At 39.0% G+C, this 19,812-nt stretch overlaps 1 protein-coding gene across 2 annotated transcripts in view; it reads right to left on the reverse strand.

Moving 5' to 3' along the window:
- The window catches only part of PPP4R2 (protein phosphatase 4 regulatory subunit 2), a 52,347-nt gene extending 33,364 nt beyond the window's left edge, over nucleotides 1-18,983 (reverse strand). The window contains exons 1-2 of one of the 2 annotated variants that reach the window (XM_038565843.1): nucleotides 18,741-18,983; nucleotides 17,624-17,705 (exon numbers count right to left, since the gene is read on the reverse strand). In XM_038565843.1, coding sequence (XP_038421771.1) covers nucleotides 17,624-17,705; nucleotides 18,741-18,774 — 116 coding nt within the window. In that variant the 5' untranslated portion in view covers nucleotides 18,775-18,983. Of the gene's footprint in view, nucleotides 1-17,623; nucleotides 17,706-18,105; nucleotides 18,262-18,740 lie in introns of those variants that run through there. The other variant, XM_038565842.1, reaches the window with a different exon arrangement.
- Nucleotides 18,984-19,812: the final 829 nt, after the last annotated feature.

The following is a 19,812-nucleotide window of genomic DNA, read 5'->3' on the forward strand; positions in this document are numbered from 1 at the left end:
GCTTTCCCCTCCCTACCCAAAATCTAAAAACAAATATATGACAAAAATTATTATTATTGGTTGACCCCTTCTATATCTGATTAGCCTTAGGCTCATAGCATATACTAATTTAAAGATCAACTGAAAGAAATTACTCTCTAAAGTAACTACACTTACACAGTTCCCCCTAGCCCTAATTTTAAAAATGAAGATAACATATTTGATACAGGCAAATGCCAATAAAAGCAGCAAACAAAATATTGTATGAAATAATACTGTAATGCTAAAATAATAAATACTATAAGCAACTGTGATTTGTTTGCTCACCACTGCATTCCATTCCCAGCAACTAACCTGGCAGAGAATATAGGCTCAATAAATATTTGCTAGCATCTTAATAGAGATGTGAAGGAATGAAGGAAAGGAAGCAAAGCACAATCAGAAATTACACAAAAATTAAGTGGTGGGAAGATAACAAAAGGAAGTTTGCATTCAGAAAAATTTCACACCAGCATATCTTACGCAGAATGTCATATAATATGAATTATAATGTAGGAGGCTCAAAAAATCCCAGACCCTCTCTTTCCCATTTTCCTTTAAACTGGGTACATCTAAAATATTTACTTCACGAAACTCCATGAAATCAAAATTTCAAGAACATATCTGCATATCTGAAACCACACCTGAATTTAATCAGTAGGCATAAAAAGAAAGATGTACTAATTGCACAGATGAGTTGCAAATATGATGGACTGAAAGTGTTTCTCCAAAATTTTTATGTTGAAGCCTTAACACATAAAATTATAGTATTTGGAGATGAGGTCTTTGGGAGGTATAATTAGGTATAGATGAGATCATGTGTGTGGGTCCCTAAAAATGGTATTAATGTCCTTATTAGGAGACGGGCGGGGGGGGGGGGGGTGTTGCTTGCTGTTTCTCTATTTCACCTCTCATACCCTTCCCTTCCTTCTCTCGTTTCCCTTTGCCATGTAAAGATAGAGCAAGAAGGTGGATTTCTGCAAGCCAGGAAGAGAACCCTCACCAAAGCCCAAATATGTTGGCACCTGATCTCAGACCTCCAACTTCCTGTGAGAACGTAAGTTCTGCTGTTGAAGCCATAATCTACACTATTTTATTATTATAATCTAAGACAGCAAGCCTACTATTGAAGAAATAGTGACATATACTACAGAAGGATATAAAGATCAAAAGCCAAAGAATTTAGCTTGATAGGAGAAATAATAGATGTATTAAAATACCCAACATAGAATAGGAAATGGCAAATGGAAATTTTATGAAGGCAAAGTTACTATATTGTCTGAAAATCTGGGAAGGCTTAGACACAAAGTTTACAAAGGATAAATAGAATCTAGACAAAGGAAAACTAAAAGGGAAGAGAAAACAAGCTTCTCTCTCACATACACATCTCAGGATTTGGACACAGTAGTTTCGATTATTTTCTAAAGTTGGAATACTTCTTTAACAGAGGAAGACAAGATTTAGCTTTTTCTTCTATTTACATATTTAATTCAGCTCCTACTTTATGTCACGATTTCAGCCTCCTCAAAGTTTGGGGAACCTTACGTAGAAACAGATTAGTAAGCAAAGAGCTGCAATAGAAACCATGATCAATGCATATCAGAAATATGGTGGTTTCAATTAAGAAAAGGGGGTCTAAGAAAGCTTTTCAATAGATTACTATATATTTGAATGGAACTATCTGAACAATCTTCAAAGACAGGTGGATGTTATACCATGAGTAAGAACATCAGGGATAGCCAAAAGAAAGATGCAATTAGAATTTAATACTATCAAAAAAGAGCACTGCATATTCAACAAAATCCAAGTAATTTGGGCAAGTTACAAATGGTAGCAAAAGACAATATTGGAAAAATAAAATTTTAAAGTATTTGCCTCACTGGAATAAATGTGTAAGAAGGAATGATATTAAATCATAATGCTAACATGGGAGACTTTAAAAGGAACAAAGAGTGACCATACATCCTAACTAGAACAGTCCTGGTCTACATCTGTTCATCTGGTGTTCCACCCAGTTACCCTTTGTAACATATTTAATGATGCATTATTAGTAATTGCACTAAAATATGCAGGTTTGGTAGGCCTCTCCACTTTGAACTTGCAACCTTCTGCTATGACCTTGTCAGCTTGTTTATGAAATGCATGGATAATGAAGAGAATACATTAAAGATGACAGAAACAACTAATTTATCTTTCTCTCACCCTTTCCAGACTCAATGTATCTAACCCTTCCCTTTTAAGGGTTAGTATGCAGGGGACTTCTCAAGGCTAGGGCAGTCAGCTCCTTTGGAGGTGGAAGAAGTGGTCAACACTGCCACCACTAATGTTCCACTGATATATCAGCCAAGTTATGGCCTGTGATTTCATCCCTGAATCACAGTTGCCAAGCTACCAATGAGCAGAAGTTACAGGAAATTATAGGTTAAATACGTGCAGAGTAGCTAATATTAACACACAAAGCCAGTACTCTTAATGAAATGACGAATTAAAGCTTCTCTCACCTCTATGTATATAATATTTGTCCCATGAAGCTAGCTAATGGATGTATTTGTGAAATAATATATAGACATATACATGTACATACACACACACACAAAATGGTCTCTCTTCCTAGTTCCTAACACAGAGCTCCTGAAAGCCTTGAAAACAGGGGTTCTAGGACACCTGTTCTACTATTTAGTCTTTGGCCCCAGTTCCTGACAGCTCCTAAAACCTTTGGAATTTCCTGAGTGATAAAAACAGCTTCTGTTCTAATGATGCAACTCTGGATGGGCTCCTGAATGGGGGCTGGTCACCACAAAGACCAAGAGAAGATTAGAAGCTTAGAACTTTCAGCACCTTCTCCCCATTCTCCAGAGAAAGATAGAGGCTAGAAGTGGAGTGAATAATCAATCATGCCTACATGATGAAGCCTCCATAAACTATGGGATTCAAAGAGCTTCCAGAATCACGAACAAGAATGCAGCTACATGCTGGGAGGGTAGTGCACCCCAAACTCCACATGGACTGAAACTTCTAAGTTCAGGATTCTGCTGGGCTTCGCCCTATGTATCTTTTCATCTGGCTATTCATATTGTACCCTTCAATATCCAGTGTAATAAATCAGTAATCTAGTTATGTAAACAGCTTTCCTGAGTTCTGTGAGCTACTCTAACAAATTAATGGAACCCAAGGAGCAGGTCATAGAAATCTCTGTTTTTTTTTAGCCTGGTCAGAGCACAGGTAACATCTGGGATGTGTGACTGGCATCTGAAGGGGGAGGGAGAGTTTTGTGAGAGTAAGCCCTTAATTTATGAGATCTCAAATTAACCTGAGGTAGACAGTGCCAGAACTGAACTGAACTGTAGGACAGACACTTAGCTAGTTTCAAAGAATTGCTTGGTATGAAGAAGAAAGCTAACACATGTGTTAGAAGTGTTCTGAGTGTGAGTAAAGAAGCAACTGAATTTTCTAGGCATTATTTGATAAGAGGCAAACATCTGAGACTTCCATCTTTACTGAAAATCAAGAAATACACTTATAATTAGGCTATGAATCTTTGACAAGAATATTTATCTCTCAAAATTAAACTTTACTAAGTTTCTCAAATAGAATTCCAAAAGGTAAAACTAGAAGACTTGGTTAAAGATCTTGATTCTACCCATCATTGTTTTTATTTCACAAGTCAAAGAATAAACTATGAGACACATTTTAAAGCTTAATGTATTCTTTTCCCTATGAAGTAAAATCTTTCAATCTTGGTACCATTGACATCTTGGGTCTGATAATACTCTATTGTTGGGATTTATTCTGTGCAACATAGGTTCTTCAACAGCACCCCTGGCCACTACCTATTTGATGTCAATAGCATTCCCTTACTAGTAACAATCAAAAATGTCTCTAGTCATTGTCATCCCTACTTGAGAACCACTGCTGTAAATATTTGAAAAGGAAAGTGAAGACAAATGTTAGAGAATTAAATGCAAATTTGAAGAAAAAGCTCCCATTTCAAAATCTGAAACATCTTCAAGTAGTTTTAATCACTGCAGAGTCCTATGAGCTTACATAAGCACAAGTAAGGTCAAATATTTTACTTACATCTAAATAAAAGAACGTATTTATTCAAAACTAAATTTAAGACAGTACAATCCTTAAGGTAAGCTTATTTTTGTAGGTGGTTATTTTCATTACTTCTGCTTGAGTATCAGGACTCCAGGACATTTCTGCAATCTCAGAGTGCTCGCAGTATTCAGTCAACTGAAGAGCAAAATGTAGTTTTTTAACTTAAAATAACTGGTTTGTTTTGGCCTATTTACAAAGAAACAGGCCAGAACCAGATTGCAAAGAAAAAATTCAAAAGGACAGAACCTCAAATACAGTCATAAAATTAAAGACACAGCTCATACTTTGTCTCTAAAGTCTCTTTAACTGATAAATATGATTACCTGTCTATGGAATGTGACTAAAAAGACATATATGCCAGAAACAAAAATTCAATCCAATCATTACAAAGACTATTCTTTGCTATATAGTCATGGCCATTGTTTTTAAACAACTTGCTGTTTGATGCGGTCTTAAACTCAGATTATTCCTAACACAAAAGTATAATTATTTAGAAGTAATTTCATCAGGCTACTTTATATCAATAAAAAGCTAGCAAAAACCCTGAAAAACAAATCATAACTTCATAAATGAGGAAAACAGAAACTATAATTGTTAATAAACAAATGGAAAGATGTAGGCACAAAATAAAAGCAAATTAAAATGATATACAATTTTTCATCTATCAGATTTTTTAGATTTAAAAGCCTAAGAATGCTTGGTGCTGACAGGGGTAGATAACTTTCATACACTGTTGGTATAAGTGTTATGTTGAAAAAACTTTTTGGGAGGCCAGCTGCCAAGATTTCATAAAATAATAATGCACATAAACTTCCATCTATAGATCCCATTCTTTAATCTGTGCTCACTTAAGCACTGTTTGAATTGTTTTGTAATTCCAAACAACTTAAAGGACCATCAAAGGAGGACAGGGCAAGTGAGTTACAATATACCCCAAACAAGGGAATACTATGCAACCCATAAAAACAATGAGGCAAATTTTTGTGTTTTGATAAGATATCCAAATACAGCAAGTTAACAAAAAGCAAACTGCAGAACTTTGATACCTCTTTTTTAAAAAGAATTAACACATATACACTTATATACACAGAAAAATTCTGTTAATATAAAAAAAAAAACAGGTTAAAAGTATGGTCTGATTTTTTTTTAGTATTCTGTAATAAAAAAATTTTTAATGACAAGCTTATCTAAGCAATACTAATTTCCATCTTTGTACATGAGTTTTTCCACAGTATAGGCATAATTATTTAATTCATGTCCATTAAACTCGATATGCAGTTATCCTCACCAAATTTCTCCTTAACCAAAATGGGGACGTAAGCAAAAAATGTATGTATGATAGTTTCCATGTTCAAGATACATACAATATTAAGACAAAGTTTTAAAACAGGTATTTAAAATTTACCACCTGTTCACTCACCTAATATGTGAAGTGGCTACATCTTGACCATGGCATTGATTTCTGTCATATCCTACAGCAACTAAGACAGCAAAATCAAATGCCACAGGCAAAATTTACAAGAAAACTGGTATCCCCATGAATTCTCTCTAATATAAACAGGGCAAGACTAGAGAGCCATCAATATCTATACAGGAGGAAGAAAAAGACTACTTGTCTTACAACAGCTCATCAACAGGAAAACGCTGAACTCACAAACAGTACTTATTGAGGAAAAAAGAAAACTAGGCTACATACTACCCACATTCAAGATTACACCCTGCAGAAATACTCTGTCATGCCAAGTCCCTAGAAAAGGTGGGACCTGTCTCCAAATAATTACTTTGAGGCAAAACATCTATAATCTCAAAAATCACCCTGCAGTCACCAAGGACAATATTCCTAAAATAAGACCAAAATAAAACAATCTCCAAAAATATCAAATTCACTTCAGTACAAACAATACTAAATAGAAATATTTCATCAGTTAACAAGCTATCCTCACCCTCCCTCTTAAAGATACACACACACAATAGTGCAAAATTCCCAAATGTACTTATAATAGCTTGTACCTCTCAAATTTCAAATCCTTCTGTAGAGTATTTTTTTCCAGTTTCATCACCTGTAAATGGAAATATTACCACCTACCTCCCAATACTCAGAGGTTAAGATTTTTGGTTGATTAAGAATAACAAATTCAAAAGGCATATATTAAAAAGAAAGCTAGACTCCTACTTCCAACCAAAATATGCATCAGTCTCACAACTATGTGCTTCAAATTTATGCTGCTGAATTACAATTACTAGAAGTTTTCAGCCTTTGAGGTTACTGAAAAATAGTCTAAATCACAAATATTAAGGGTATATCCAGTAATTTACCTTACTGACTCTTCCATATCTCCTGACAGTTTTTCTTAAATCATGAATTACCACACCCAACCTCCCAATACTTGCCACAATCCCCAGGAAACTATGGTGTCAGTGCTTACAAGGTAAGCCTTCTCAGGTCATACATGATGGTATGCCACAGGAAAGGAAAGCTGGACAGAGATATCTAGTCAGGATTAGATAAGCAGCAAGAAAATCTCAAAACAACTAGTTAACAGATTCCTATCAAAAGTCTATTTTCAAATTCTAAAGGTTTTAAAAGAATTCTCAGAGTGCTTCAGTGAAGAGGAAAGAAGTGAGAAGACACCAAGTGATCTAAAAGTACACGTTATAAGAGGACCTAAAGTCAGGATGCCTGAGTTTAAACTCCAATTCACTCACCAAATGTACTATCTTAAAACTTTTTAAGTTCGGTAAGTCTCAGTATCTTCTTTTTAAAAAGCAGATACTTATTTAAGAGAGTAGTTGTAAAGATCAAATTAAGATACACATATGAAACATTTGACAGTGCCTGGCACAAAATAAGCGTCTACTGAAAGTTTGCATTTTAGGAAGAAAAAACAATTTAGCCCAAAACACAAGTCCTATGTGGAAATTCTAGTCCCTTAAAGATAAATCCCAATTTCAGGTCCACAAATTTAAGACCAATAAAAACTCTGTATGTAGGAGTACTGAGAAGCCTTGTATACATCAAGAAGTAACGTTAGGAAAATAAAATTTTTAAAGGGTCCATAATACTTAAGAGATACCCAGAATCTGCAAGGAGCCTAGACAAATCAAAGGGAGACAGGAAAGTAAAATGTATTCTGGGTCTAAAAAGTCTAAGTCAGATCTACTTACAGCGAAGAAGGAAAATAGCTAAAACAAACTTCTGGAAAGCAAAATGACTCTCTCTCTCTCTCTCATGAATAAATAAATAAAATTTAATATATATATATATAAATAAAGGGGGGGGGCAGCCCGGGTGACTCAGCGGTTTAGCGCTGCCTTCGGCCCAGAGCATGACCCTGGAGTCCCAGAATTGAGTCCCATGTCGGGACTCCCTACGTGGAGCCTGCTTCTCCCTCTGCCTGTGTCTCTGTCCCTCTCTCTCTCTCATGAATAAATAAAATCTTAAAAAAAAAAAAAATGAGTAGCTCAGTCACAAGTATAAAGAAGCTTGATGAAATTTAGAAAGTCTTGGGCCTAAACAGAGATCACTATAACTGGTCAATCTGTTTTCATTATTAGGACTTCAATTTCAGTAAGCTGCAAAACTCTTAAGCATCAAAACTGGTATTAAATAAATGTTATTTTTGATGCTAACTTTTATTTTCATATCAGTGTACAAACAAAATAAAGAATCTAAGATTTACTGAATGCTTGCTATTTCAAAAGACTGTGAAGTTCAGCATTGTTCATTTTCAGCTGGGGAGCTGAGGAAAATAGGGCTTAGGTAACTAACTTGTTCCATCAAGTCATTCCAACAAATTATAATGAAACTAGAATTTTTACCAATATTATCTTCTAAATCAAGCAAATTATAAGCACAGAGACAAGAAAGATACCCTGACAAATATACCTCCAAGAGTATCTTCACTGTACCATAGAACCTCTCAAAGCTTTTATCCCACCCGTGCCCCAAATCACTAATAAGTACTAACAAAAAAGCCCTACTTACCTACTGGCACATTTTGAAAAAGCACTGGGGCACTAATACTGTTATTTTACATCATTACTAATTTGACACTTAACTATTTTTCACTTTGCAGTCAACGGTGTAATCTCTCAATAATATTCAACATATTTGGCAGGAATGAAGTTTGGAGGGTGCTTACAGAAGTGCCTATTACACAAGGTAGATTCCACAAAAGCAGTGCCAAACCCAGGCAGCCCGATAATACAGACAGGCTTGCTGTGGGTGAAACCGGAGAAAGCAAAGACGAGCAACTGAACACATCTGAAGGCCCGTGAAGGCAAAAATGAAGATCTAAAATATATTTCTCAGATTCATCGGGTATTTTTAAAGTAAAATGCTTTCAGAGACATATGTATTAAATGAAATAACAGCCAACATTTTCCTCTTCAACTGTCTATACTCTTTTAGTCACTGAATACATTTAAGGCTTTTGTTTTGGTTTTTTTGCTCTTAACACTGAATCTTGATTTTGGTACAGAAAGACAGAAGGATGCAGACAGACACACACACACTTTCACTCACAAACTCCCATTTCATTAAAGTAAAAGACCTACAATTCACAAAACATAGGGAAAGAACAGTAAATTCTGGATAAAATCCTTAACTTCTTACTAATATGTTTTGAAGCAACATGAAGTTTTTGACAGACTTCTAATAATAGTCCATAAGCATTATGAATCTATGTATTCATCATTCAGCAGGCAAAAAGATCTACGGATGTAGATAAAAACCACAAGTGTGTATACAGGTGACACTAAGAATGGCATTCTGTGAACCTCTTTGTGGTTCCAATGAATTAAGAGGTAACAAACAATGACTGGTCTTTCTCATCCAAATATACACAACTAATTCTTTTTTCTTTTTCTTTTTTGGTCTCCAAACCATTCACCTCTGCAACATACTCCCAAAAGTTCATCTTTCACCATCATCAGACATTTTAAATTTTAACATCAACCACCATCACTGTGCCCCATTCTCCACCCTTAATCACTACTGCTGCAATACTATCCCCAGGTAACTACTGCCACAACACAGAGTCCTATAAGCTTTCCAAGCTGAGGAACCTGAGGAAATTATCTATTAAAAGCCCCTCACTTAGTATCTGAGCAAACTTGTATCCCATAGTAATTTAACTGACTTAAATAATGGAAAATAAAATAATTAGTTACAGCAGCTTCCTTTCATTTAGGGGGTGGGAATGAGAGGGGGATGTTCACTGTGTGCCAGTTACTGTATTAAGTACTTTAGATGTATAAAAATTCATTGAATTCCCACAACATCCCTTGAGATAAATTTATTTCATTAGTCCTATTTTACAGATGAGGAAATTAAAGTACAAAAGAAGTCAGCCTTGGTCACAAAGTGATAGAAGTAGGAATTCAAACCCAGGTCTTGTGTTCTCCTGACTCAACCCAGAGCTCTTTACACAAAATGAAGACCTCAGACTTGTTTCTTAAGCCAAATTCACTGTTTATGCCCAACATATAGACCATTCTATTTTTACACCAAATTCTAATATTTATAGCTACATCCTTTATCATTTATTTGAGTCCTCACAAGAGCCAAGGCAACTATATGGTGAGGAAACAAGCTCACAATTAACGTGCTCAAATTCACGCAGGGAAGTCGCCAAGCTAAATTCTGAATTCAAGCCATGCTCCTTCCAAGAATGATATTACCACATGCTAACTCTCATGAAATTATGGGACTAGCCAACTACTAGTAAAAATCTGGGCTCAACATGGAAAATATGAGCTCACTCGCACACCAAAGAGATTGAAAATTTAAAGTTAACTCTACTCAGAAAACAAAGTTGGCATGCCTAGCTTCCAATGCATCAATCAATAGATTTTGTGCAGTATACACATCAGGTTTATAGCATGATGTGATGAAACAAATGAAAATGACTACAGTTTTCTTCATGTCTATACCTTAATCACTGCAGTTGTTGATATTTGAAACAAAAGGACATCCACGTAACTAATATTTACTGAAGATCTACTGTGCTTCCTCTATATACATGACAGGACTTTACATAGCACATGGAAAATTCATATTAAGTACATATTTTAGGGACGCCTGGGTGGCTCAGCGGTCAAGCATCTATCTTTGGATCCCGGAGTTCTGGGATCGAGTCCCGCATCGGGCTCCCTAAGAGGAGCCTGCTTCTCCCTCTGCCTATGTCTAAAAAAAAAAAAATACATATTTGAGTATTTATAGATTTTAAAGTGACTTAGAGGGGATCCCTGGGTGGCTCAGCGGTTTAGCGCCTGCCTTTGGCCCAGGGCAGGATCCTGGACTCCCAGGATCGAGTCCCACGTCGGGCTCCTGGCATGGAGCCTGCTTCTCCCTCTGCCTGTGTCTCTGCCTCTCTCTCTATCATGAATAAATAAATAAAAATCTTAAAAAAAAAAAAAAAGTGACTTAGAAAGATGTAAGTAATGCAACAAACCAGTGGTTTCAGATTTTGTTTCTCTCAAGGGGAAAAAATTAACATAGTGATTATATTTTTGTGGAGGAGTAAAATGAAGGATTAACTTCCATATTTTTCTCTTGAAAAAAAGTAAGCCAAACTAGAGTACTAAATGAATAATTATATATACAAGGATATGGCAAAAATTATGAAGGCAGTATAAGAGATTGACTTTTCTTTTTCTAAAAAAGATTTATATGCTTACTTGATTGAGCACACACAGGTGCACAGGCATGAGTAGGAGGGGCAGAGGGAGAGAGAATCCCAAGCAGAGGCCCAACTCCAGGCTTGATCTCAGTACTGAGATCATACCCTGAGCTGAAACCAAGGATTGGCTGCTCACCCAGGCACTCTAGGAGACTGATATTTTAGAAACAATGTTTAGTAAATACTATGTTGACAAAACAAAATTCTCTCAAGCAACCCACAGAAGAAAGATCTAATAACCTCATTCACTTAAGGAGATTTTATTTACAATCATGAGGTCTCAGCTGTTGGTAACTACTTTTAAGTAACCTAACTTTTATTTTCTTACTTAAGTCAAAATTGCTCAACACAAAAAACTTGAAACTGCAGAGGGCCGGTAGGGGGGTGGGGAAGCAAACTCAACATAAGCACTCTCAACACAATAACTATTATTTATTGAGCACTGACTCTGTTTACCAAGTGATGAGCTAAGTTTTCCATGTATTAACCACTTATACTACAAGATACTACTATTATTTCCATTTTATAGATGAAGAAACAACAATTTTTATAAGTGTAATTGTGAGAGGGTGAGTGGTACTATAATTTTCTACCTCTCCAAAACCCCATATATTAGACATAACTAGACAGCAAAAGCAAAAACCAACAAACAAAAACATTTACAATAAAACTACCTGAAAAAAAAAAAAAAAAGCTAGCTGAGAAGGTAGCGAACCTCACCAATCGCAAAGAATAAAAGGATAAGAAAAAATGACAGTCGCATGACCTGTACCTTATTAGGTTCTAAACAAGAGAAAGCAGAGAGAAGTAATGGTGCACCTGAAGGGCTTAGGAATAGAACAACCACAAAACTACCAACAAGCATTCACTAGAAATCATGACAGGTCAATCTGAGAACAGCAGCTAAAACTGAATGGGTCTGCCCACCCCATTAGTGAATGAACCAAAGGGACCCCATCGTGGGAGCTGAAGGAGAGCTGCAATATTGCTCCAATGTGCTCCTGAACGTGACCCTCCAGAGATGACCCCAGTATGCAGAAAAGAGGACAATAAAGATAAAGGAAAGACAGGGTCCAAATAAGAGCCAGAGTGCAACAGAGAACCTGGAAATTTCAGAAAGCAAGCTCCATGTTCTTCAACACTTTGCAAAACAATCAGAGAGCTCTGTGAAGTTAGGAAAGCTAATCTGAACCATATTTCCTCCTGAAAGGTCAGAAAAAAAAAAAGGTCAGGAAAACTAGTATCATGTAAAAATGTCCAAGAGAAAAGTATCAAGGTCAAACCCAGCACAAAGTTAATTATAAGAAAAAAAGAGTAAGAAGCAGAGCAAACATCCCTACAGACAATGAAAGAAGCTAGAAAGATCTGTCCAAAAACAAATCAAAACTGTATACTATTCCAAAATGAGCTAAAGACACGGAGAAAAATGATACAAGTCAGAATTAGAGAAACTTAGAAAACAAATATAGCAAATGATTAGAAATTTAATAAATTAGGAGACAGACTAAACTAGAAAGTACATGAAAACAAGTGAACATAACAGATATCACAGAGTTCAAAGAAATTTTTAAAAATCAAAACAGAATTAAAAATTTCACCTTGAAAGGCACTATCAAGAGAATAAAAAGAAAAGCAGTTGTTGAAAGTATATGCAAATCATATGTCACATAAAGGTCTTGTGTTTGTAACACACAAAGAACTCTCAAAAACCAGTAAGAAAACAACTCAAATTTCAAATGGGGAAACACTTGAAGAACCATTTTACCAAAGATGATACACAAATAGCAAATAAACACATGAAAAGATGCTCAATATGATTAGTCATTAGGGAAATACAAATTAAAACCACTTTGCAACATGTGCCTATCAGAAAGACTAAAACAAAAAAAGAAGGACCATACTAATCACTGGAAAGGATGTGGAGAACCTTAACTCCATAATACTGGTGGGAATGCAAACTGGTACAATCACTCTGGAAAGTCTGGCAGTTTCTCAAGAACTTAAACACAACACCTACCATATGATCCAGCACTCCCAGGTTTTTACTCAAGAAAAAAAGAATGCCTATGTCTATACAAAGACTTGTACACAAATGTTCATAGCAGTTTTGATAACAGAAAAAAACAAAAATAATCCAAGTTCCCATCAACAAGTGAATCTATTAAAAAACTGTAGGATATATATAAATCCATTATATATATATATCCATTATATGGATATATATTATATCCATATAATACTAGTCAGAAATAAAAAGGAATGATTTCCTGATACCTGAACATAGACCTCAATTATGCTGAGTAAAAGAATCCAAAGACTACAAACTGTATAATTTCATTTATATAAAACTCTAGAACAAGTAAACTAAACTGAAGTGACGAAAAGTGGATGATTAGCTGCCTGAGTGGAGAGGACCACACCCAGAGAAGGAAAATTACAAAGGTGCATGAGCAAAGTTCTGGGAATAATGAATGGATATATATGTTCACAATCTTGAGTGTGGTCAAAATTCGAATGTAGATGTCAGAATTCAGTAAACGATGTTTTTAATAAATGAAGTTTACTACATGTCAATTATACCTCAACAAAGCTGTTTAAAAAAAAAAAAAAAAAACAGGAATAGGGCAGCCCCAGTGGCTTAGCAGTTTAGCGCCATCTTCAGCCCAGGGCATGATCCTGGAGACCCAGGATCGAGTCCCACATCAGGCTCCCTGCATGGAGCCTGCTTCTCCCTCTCCCTGTGCCCCCCCCCACCCCCCAAGTCTCTAATAAAATAAAATCTTAAAAAAAAATTTAAAAAACAGAAATAAGGAAAAAGAATTCAAAGACAAATATTATATGGTCTCATTCCTTTGGGGACTATAATAAATAGTGAAAGGGAATAAAGGGGAAAGGAAAGAAAATGAGTGGGAAATATCAGTGAGGGTGACACAACATGAGAGACTCCTAAGTCTGGGAAACAAACAAGGGGTAGTGGAAAGGGAGGTAGGCGGGGGGGATAGGGTGACTGGATGACAGGCACTGAGGGGGCACAGGATGAGCACTGGGTGTTATGCTATATGTTGGCAAATCGAACTCCAATAAACAAATATACAAAAAAAACCTTTATTTACAAAACAAAAAAAAGGCAAAAGAATTCAGGACAAAATAAATACTGAAGACATGCAAAGATGAAGTGGTGAGTAGCTGATATAGAGCCACCGTAAAAGTAAAATTAAATGATGGTTAAGAGATTATGTAACAGCTATATAGTCAGGTAGTGCAGATACAACTACTTTTCTAACAAATTGGCTTAAATGGGGGCTAACAAATTGGGGCTAACAAATTATAAACAATTTTTTATGTTCTTAGTAATTATTACCCTGGTGATGTTGGTATTATTACTAGACTTTTCCACTGTGTCCCTGAGAACCAGAACTGCTGGGGTGGAAGAAGTAAAACACCGTAGTCCTGATTCTGAATCGGAAGCATCAGTATGAATCACAAAGTATTTTATTAGTTCTGTCCACTGAAAAGGCTGGAAACAATGACCAACTCAGTAATAATAAGCATCTCTAGTCCATAAACACCATTTCCTACTAAAGGCATAGCTTCTTGAGAAGGGCTGATTCTGGGTCTGGGCTAGAAGGAGCTTAGGCCATATTCTAATACCAGAGACTACTGATACTATCAAAGACTACTAATACCAAGGATCAAGTCAAAAGGACTCTGGAATCAAATGAAAGAGGCTCCCACAGGTCAAACATGAGACAATATGATTACCAAAAAAGAGTAACTGCAACTAAGACTCATTGAATTGGTTTAAATCCACAACTGAACACCATCAAATGTTAAAATTCATGATTGAAACCCCCACATGGGGCGCCTGGGTGGTTAAGCATCAATCAGCCTTTGGGGTTCTGGGATCAAGTCCCCATCAGGTTCCTGCTCCTCGGAGGGTCGCTTCTCCTTCTGCCTGCCCCCCACCCAACCCCCCTCCAGGTCTCATGAATAAATAAAATCCTAAAAAAAAAAAAAAAAGAAACCCACCACATATGTTTCTGTTTATACAACACATAATATATACTTGGCATTAAGTTACAAACTGTTACTTTCAGTAAAGTGTTTAAGGCAATGTCCCATTTTCAGGACAAAGTAACCTTTTCAACATAAAAATAATTTTTTGAAGTAGCCAAACACAACAAATTTGGGAATTGGTTTAGATAGATAATCTCTGTCTTCATTACAGTTTAGTATGCCATATCTTGGCATCTTTCCCCACTTCCTATATTAGATGTTGACAGGTAATTTTTAATAGACCAGAAAAGAAAAGTGTTCCAGTACTCTTTAAATTCTCCTACAACCTCCTGCTAGTAAAAACCTACACTGTAATTCTACAAAAGTGTCAAATTGAGGGTTTTTTTTAATGAAAAATAAATAGCCTAAGCAGTCCCTGATCTTTATCCATAAATAAAGTCCACATATTTCTTCTGTTAATGATTACTTGCTGTAATGTATCAATGAAAATAAAAACTGGAATTATCTCAAGCAACCCATCCCTCCTAAAACACCAGAGAGATATGATCTGCTGTTCTTTACATTTTGTTAAAATCTTTGTCTAGAAGTTAGACAAAGCTCAGTTTAACCATAAATGGATGACAGCAATTTTTCAGATTTCAGAATCAGAGGGCATGCTAGGGGTTCCCGGATGGCTCAGTCAGTTAAGAGTCTGCCTTCACTTAAGTCATGATCACAGGGTTCTGGGATGGAGTTCCGCCCACTGGGCTCTCTGCTCTGAGGGAAGTCTGCTGCTCCCCCTGCTTGTGCTGTCAAATAAATAAATTAAAAAAAAAAAAAAAAAGCACGTTCATGTTGATTAAAAACAAAGATTAAAATTAAATGTGTGAACACCAGCTGCTTTATGACAAATTTAAAAATACTTTCCAAATATGAAGAATCTAATATCACCATTTTAATACAAAATGCTATTAGTAAATGTAAAAAAATGGGAGGAGTTTAAAGGGGGTGGCGGAACTTAAGACCCCTATCAAGGGATCCCTGGGTGGCGCAGCGGTTTGGCGCCTGCCTTTGGCCCAGGGCGCAATCCTGGAGACCCGGGATCGAATCCCACATCGGGCTCCCGGTGCATGGAGCCTGCTTCTCTCTCGGCCTGTGTCTCTGCCTCTCTCTCTCTCTCTCTCTCTGTGACTATCATAAATAAATAAAAATTGAAAAAAAATACTTAAAAAAAAAAAAAAAAGACCCCTATCAAGACAAAATAATTACCCCCAAAAACCAGGTTAAACTTTCCTAGCCACATGGTGATCCAGTCTGACAGGGTAAGAAGTTTTCTTTCAGAAGTTTTCAACTATTTACAGTCAACATAGGTTTATCAAAAGACAGTTTATATACAAACCTGATAAGGAGAAGAGGTTTTAAGTATCTATCTCCAAATAGTTTGATATAATCTTTTGTATCAAAACTCTGAAAGTAAAAAGCTTCTCCTCTTGGTATCTTGGTATTGTAGGGGGTTAAGTTTGGACCAGCTAACAACCGGAAAGAAATAATGGCAATCTAAAAATTTATGATTTAGGGATTATTTCTGAAAGCTGGCAACTAGTCATTTTACGCTTATCTACATAAATACCAGTTAATTATGTTGCATCAATTTTTAAAATCAAGATGTTCTAAGAGACTGTAATTCAGAGGCAATAGGACTTCTTCCCTAAAGAGTTCCTCTTTTTAAGTGGAATAAATAAAAATATAAGATTGAACGCATCAAGACACATTCTTAAGTTGACTGGTAATTTTAATAAAGCAGCTTATCTACATGACTACTAAATCAGAGGGTCTTTTTCCTTTCTATAATTGGGCTAGTTATTAAAAGGCTACATATACTACAACCACAAGCAAATCTTGTCAGAAATGAACATCTACTAATAAAGCCAAAGAAAGTATACATCACTTGCTGAAGCTTACACTCACTGAAGAACTCAAAAAGAATATTAAAAATAGACAAGACCCAGGGGAGCCAAAAGAAAGCTCATTTAGTAACACTGCACCCAGAGAAACCTTTATCCTTTCTTGCTCCCACCCCCCTACAAAGAGTACAAGGAAGTCACCAAATATGCACTGCTTTCTACAAATTGACTTAGTGATGGCAAAAACAACTCCTGCCACACAAACTACACACACAATGAACTGGAATGGTCCTTATGAAAACAATCCTAACTTCATAGTGTAAGTTTCAGATTCACAACATTTGGAAACAAGCCTAATAAAATGCTGAGCATATGTAACAAGTTAGCTATCCTAGAAAGTTTACAGGACAGTCAAAACTGTAGCATCTGGAATTTGTCAGATAATCACCCTAAATCCTCAAGAGAATAAATAGAAGTGACACTTCAAACACCCACATACATAAATATGACAACAAAAGGTTGGATACAGGACAATATGAGAAAATACCACCAACAAAAAAAAAATTTTTGAGACAGAAATCAAAGCCACAAAATTCTGGAAATAAGCTTGTTAGGGCCAAAAAGGGTCCTAACAGGATAGGCATTCTTTTCTCTAGCTCTTCAAGACAAATTCTAAATCTACAAAAGCAGAGATGCAAAGAAAATGTTAACAAATTTTTAAAACCCATTGGAGTACGCGTAAAGGAAATACAGTATATGCGCTAAGTGGAGCTTGTACAGCTGTACATAGATTATTCACCTCTTCTGAAATTCAGCTCTTCCGCCGATATTTCTTCTGAAATATCCTTCCCCCCCCCCCCCCCCAACCAATTCTGAATGATAACCTAGGAGCGTAACAACCAAGGCATGTTTTCAACTCACATTGTCTCTCCAGTCTTGGCTACATGACAAAGAAACTGATCCAGGACAGGACAAACTTCCTTTTTTCCCCTCTTCTCAAAATCTAAATAAGAAAGAAAAATTGTCAGTCGGTATGTTCAAAGTCCATCAACCACTTCCAATACACTATACAAACAAACTTTTCTCCAAGTCCTTCCTGAAATATTAAGCAGCTATTTAAAAAAAAAAAAAAAAAAAAAGAGAGTCCAGCCTCTCTCAACCAAAATATTCACTTCTGATTCTCCCAAGTTCTACTCCCAACAATGGTCTCTCTCCACACTGTGAACAAGAATCCTCCTAAAGGGGGCACTCAGCTGCTCCATAAATCATCCTTGAGGCGCTGTTTCTCAAAGTGCGGTCCAGGGGAACACCAACAGAAGCCTCTGGGCCGCTGATTAAAATACAGATCTGAGGCCCCACGGAAAAAGCCCCGCAAACTGCTGATCGTCTTGGCCTGCAGCTACCTCGTGCAGCCGTTTTCCACAGGACTTCGCGTGTCGACATGCCTTGTGGTGAAAACGCTGGAAAAACCACACGCGACTCTAAGTTTGGGAACCACGGCGTTCCCAAGCCTGTTGCGTGGAAGGCGGGCGACCGAGAGCCGCCAAGGCGACCCCCTCGGAATTAGGGCGCGTGCAGGAAGGACTTCAGAAGCGCTGAAAAAAGACTTCCTGAGACACTTTAAAGTTGCTCGGCCGCCCTCTCCCTCGCACCCCACCCCCCTCACCCCAAACCTTCCACTTTTCCTCCCAACCCGACGCCCGGCGTGCGGGGGCCTGACGGAACACGGAGCCTGCCGGTAAGGGGGCTGCGGGCACACGGCGTCTCCCCGGAAGGGTGGGCGGGACGCTGGGGCCCCTGCCGGAGCCTCCCCGGCTCCCCTCCCCCAGCCCAGACGCCGGCGGCCGACACAAAGCCCAGAGCGGGGCGGGAGGGAGCTGCCCACAGGGCTCCCCGCCCCTGGGGAGGTGGGAGGGGGATGGGAACCGCGGAGGCGCCCCCGCCCCCGGCCGGGGCCTCGGGGCCCCCCGGCCCTGGAAGAGAGGACCGGGGGGCCGCGGAGGGTGCGGAGCAAGGGAGAGGGGGCAGCTACCCCCACCTTTCAGCGCCTCCTGCAGCCTCTCGACGTCCATGGCTTCCCGGAGTCCCTCGCAGCCTCCGCCTCCCTCCGCGGGTCTCCCGGGGACCGGAACGCCTCCCCCCACCCCCCCGACGCCCTCCCCCTCCCTCGCACACACTCCGGCACGCAGGCGACCGGGGGGGGCACCGAAGGGAGCCGGGGGAAGCGAGCGAGAGAGCGAGACCGAGCGAGCGAGCACCTCCCCGAGCCGCTACCACCAGCCCTCCAACATGGCGCCCGGCACGTCACGGCGCGCACGCTCCCCGCCGCCGTCCTCGCGCCCGCCGCGCGCCCCGGCCCGGAGCCCGAGAGCGCGTGCGCGGCCGAGGCAGCCCCGGAGCGCCCGCGGGCCCGCGCCGCCCCGCCCGCCCCCTGGGGGCGACCCCCGGCGAGCCCGGGCTGAGCTCGCGGCCCCGCGGGCGGGCGGGCGGGCGCGGGCCGGCTCCCTGAACGCGAGTCCCTGCCGGTTGCTATGGCGGCGTGATGCTGAGCAATTTGCGGAGCCTCTCTGAGCCTTACCTACTCTCCCTGTCCGTGCAATGAGTGTCGACCTCCGCGTGCAGGTGCTCGGAGATTTAGGTGACTGGGTGCACACAGCCGTCAGAAGGTGCGTTCAAACAGGACCCCCCCTCCGGGGGGCAGCCCGGGGGGCGCAGCGGTTGAGCGCCTGCCTTTGGCCCAGGGCGCGATCCTGGAGTCCCGGGATCGAGTCCCGCGTCGGGACTCCCTGCGTGGAGCCTGCTTCTCCCTCCTCCTGTGTCTCTGCCTCTCTCTCTGTCTATCATAAATAAATAAACAAATCTTAAAAGAAAAAAAAAAAAAAAAGACCTTCAGGGGGCAGCTCGGGTGGCTCATAGGTTTAGCGCCTGCCTTTGGCCCCGGGGCGTGATGCTGGAGACCTGGGATCAAGACCCGCATCTGGCTCCCTGCAAGGAGCCTGCTTCTCCCTCTGCCTGTGTCTCTGCACCCCCCTCCATGTCTATCATGAATGAATAGATTTTTTTTAAAAAAAAAACCTTCAGTGTTATTAATAATCGTACCAAGAATACCT

This window comes from Canis lupus, chromosome 20 (assembly GCF_011100685.1).
Source record: "Canis lupus familiaris isolate Mischka breed German Shepherd chromosome 20, alternate assembly UU_Cfam_GSD_1.0, whole genome shotgun sequence".
NCBI lineage: Eukaryota > Metazoa > Chordata > Mammalia > Carnivora > Canidae > Canis > Canis lupus.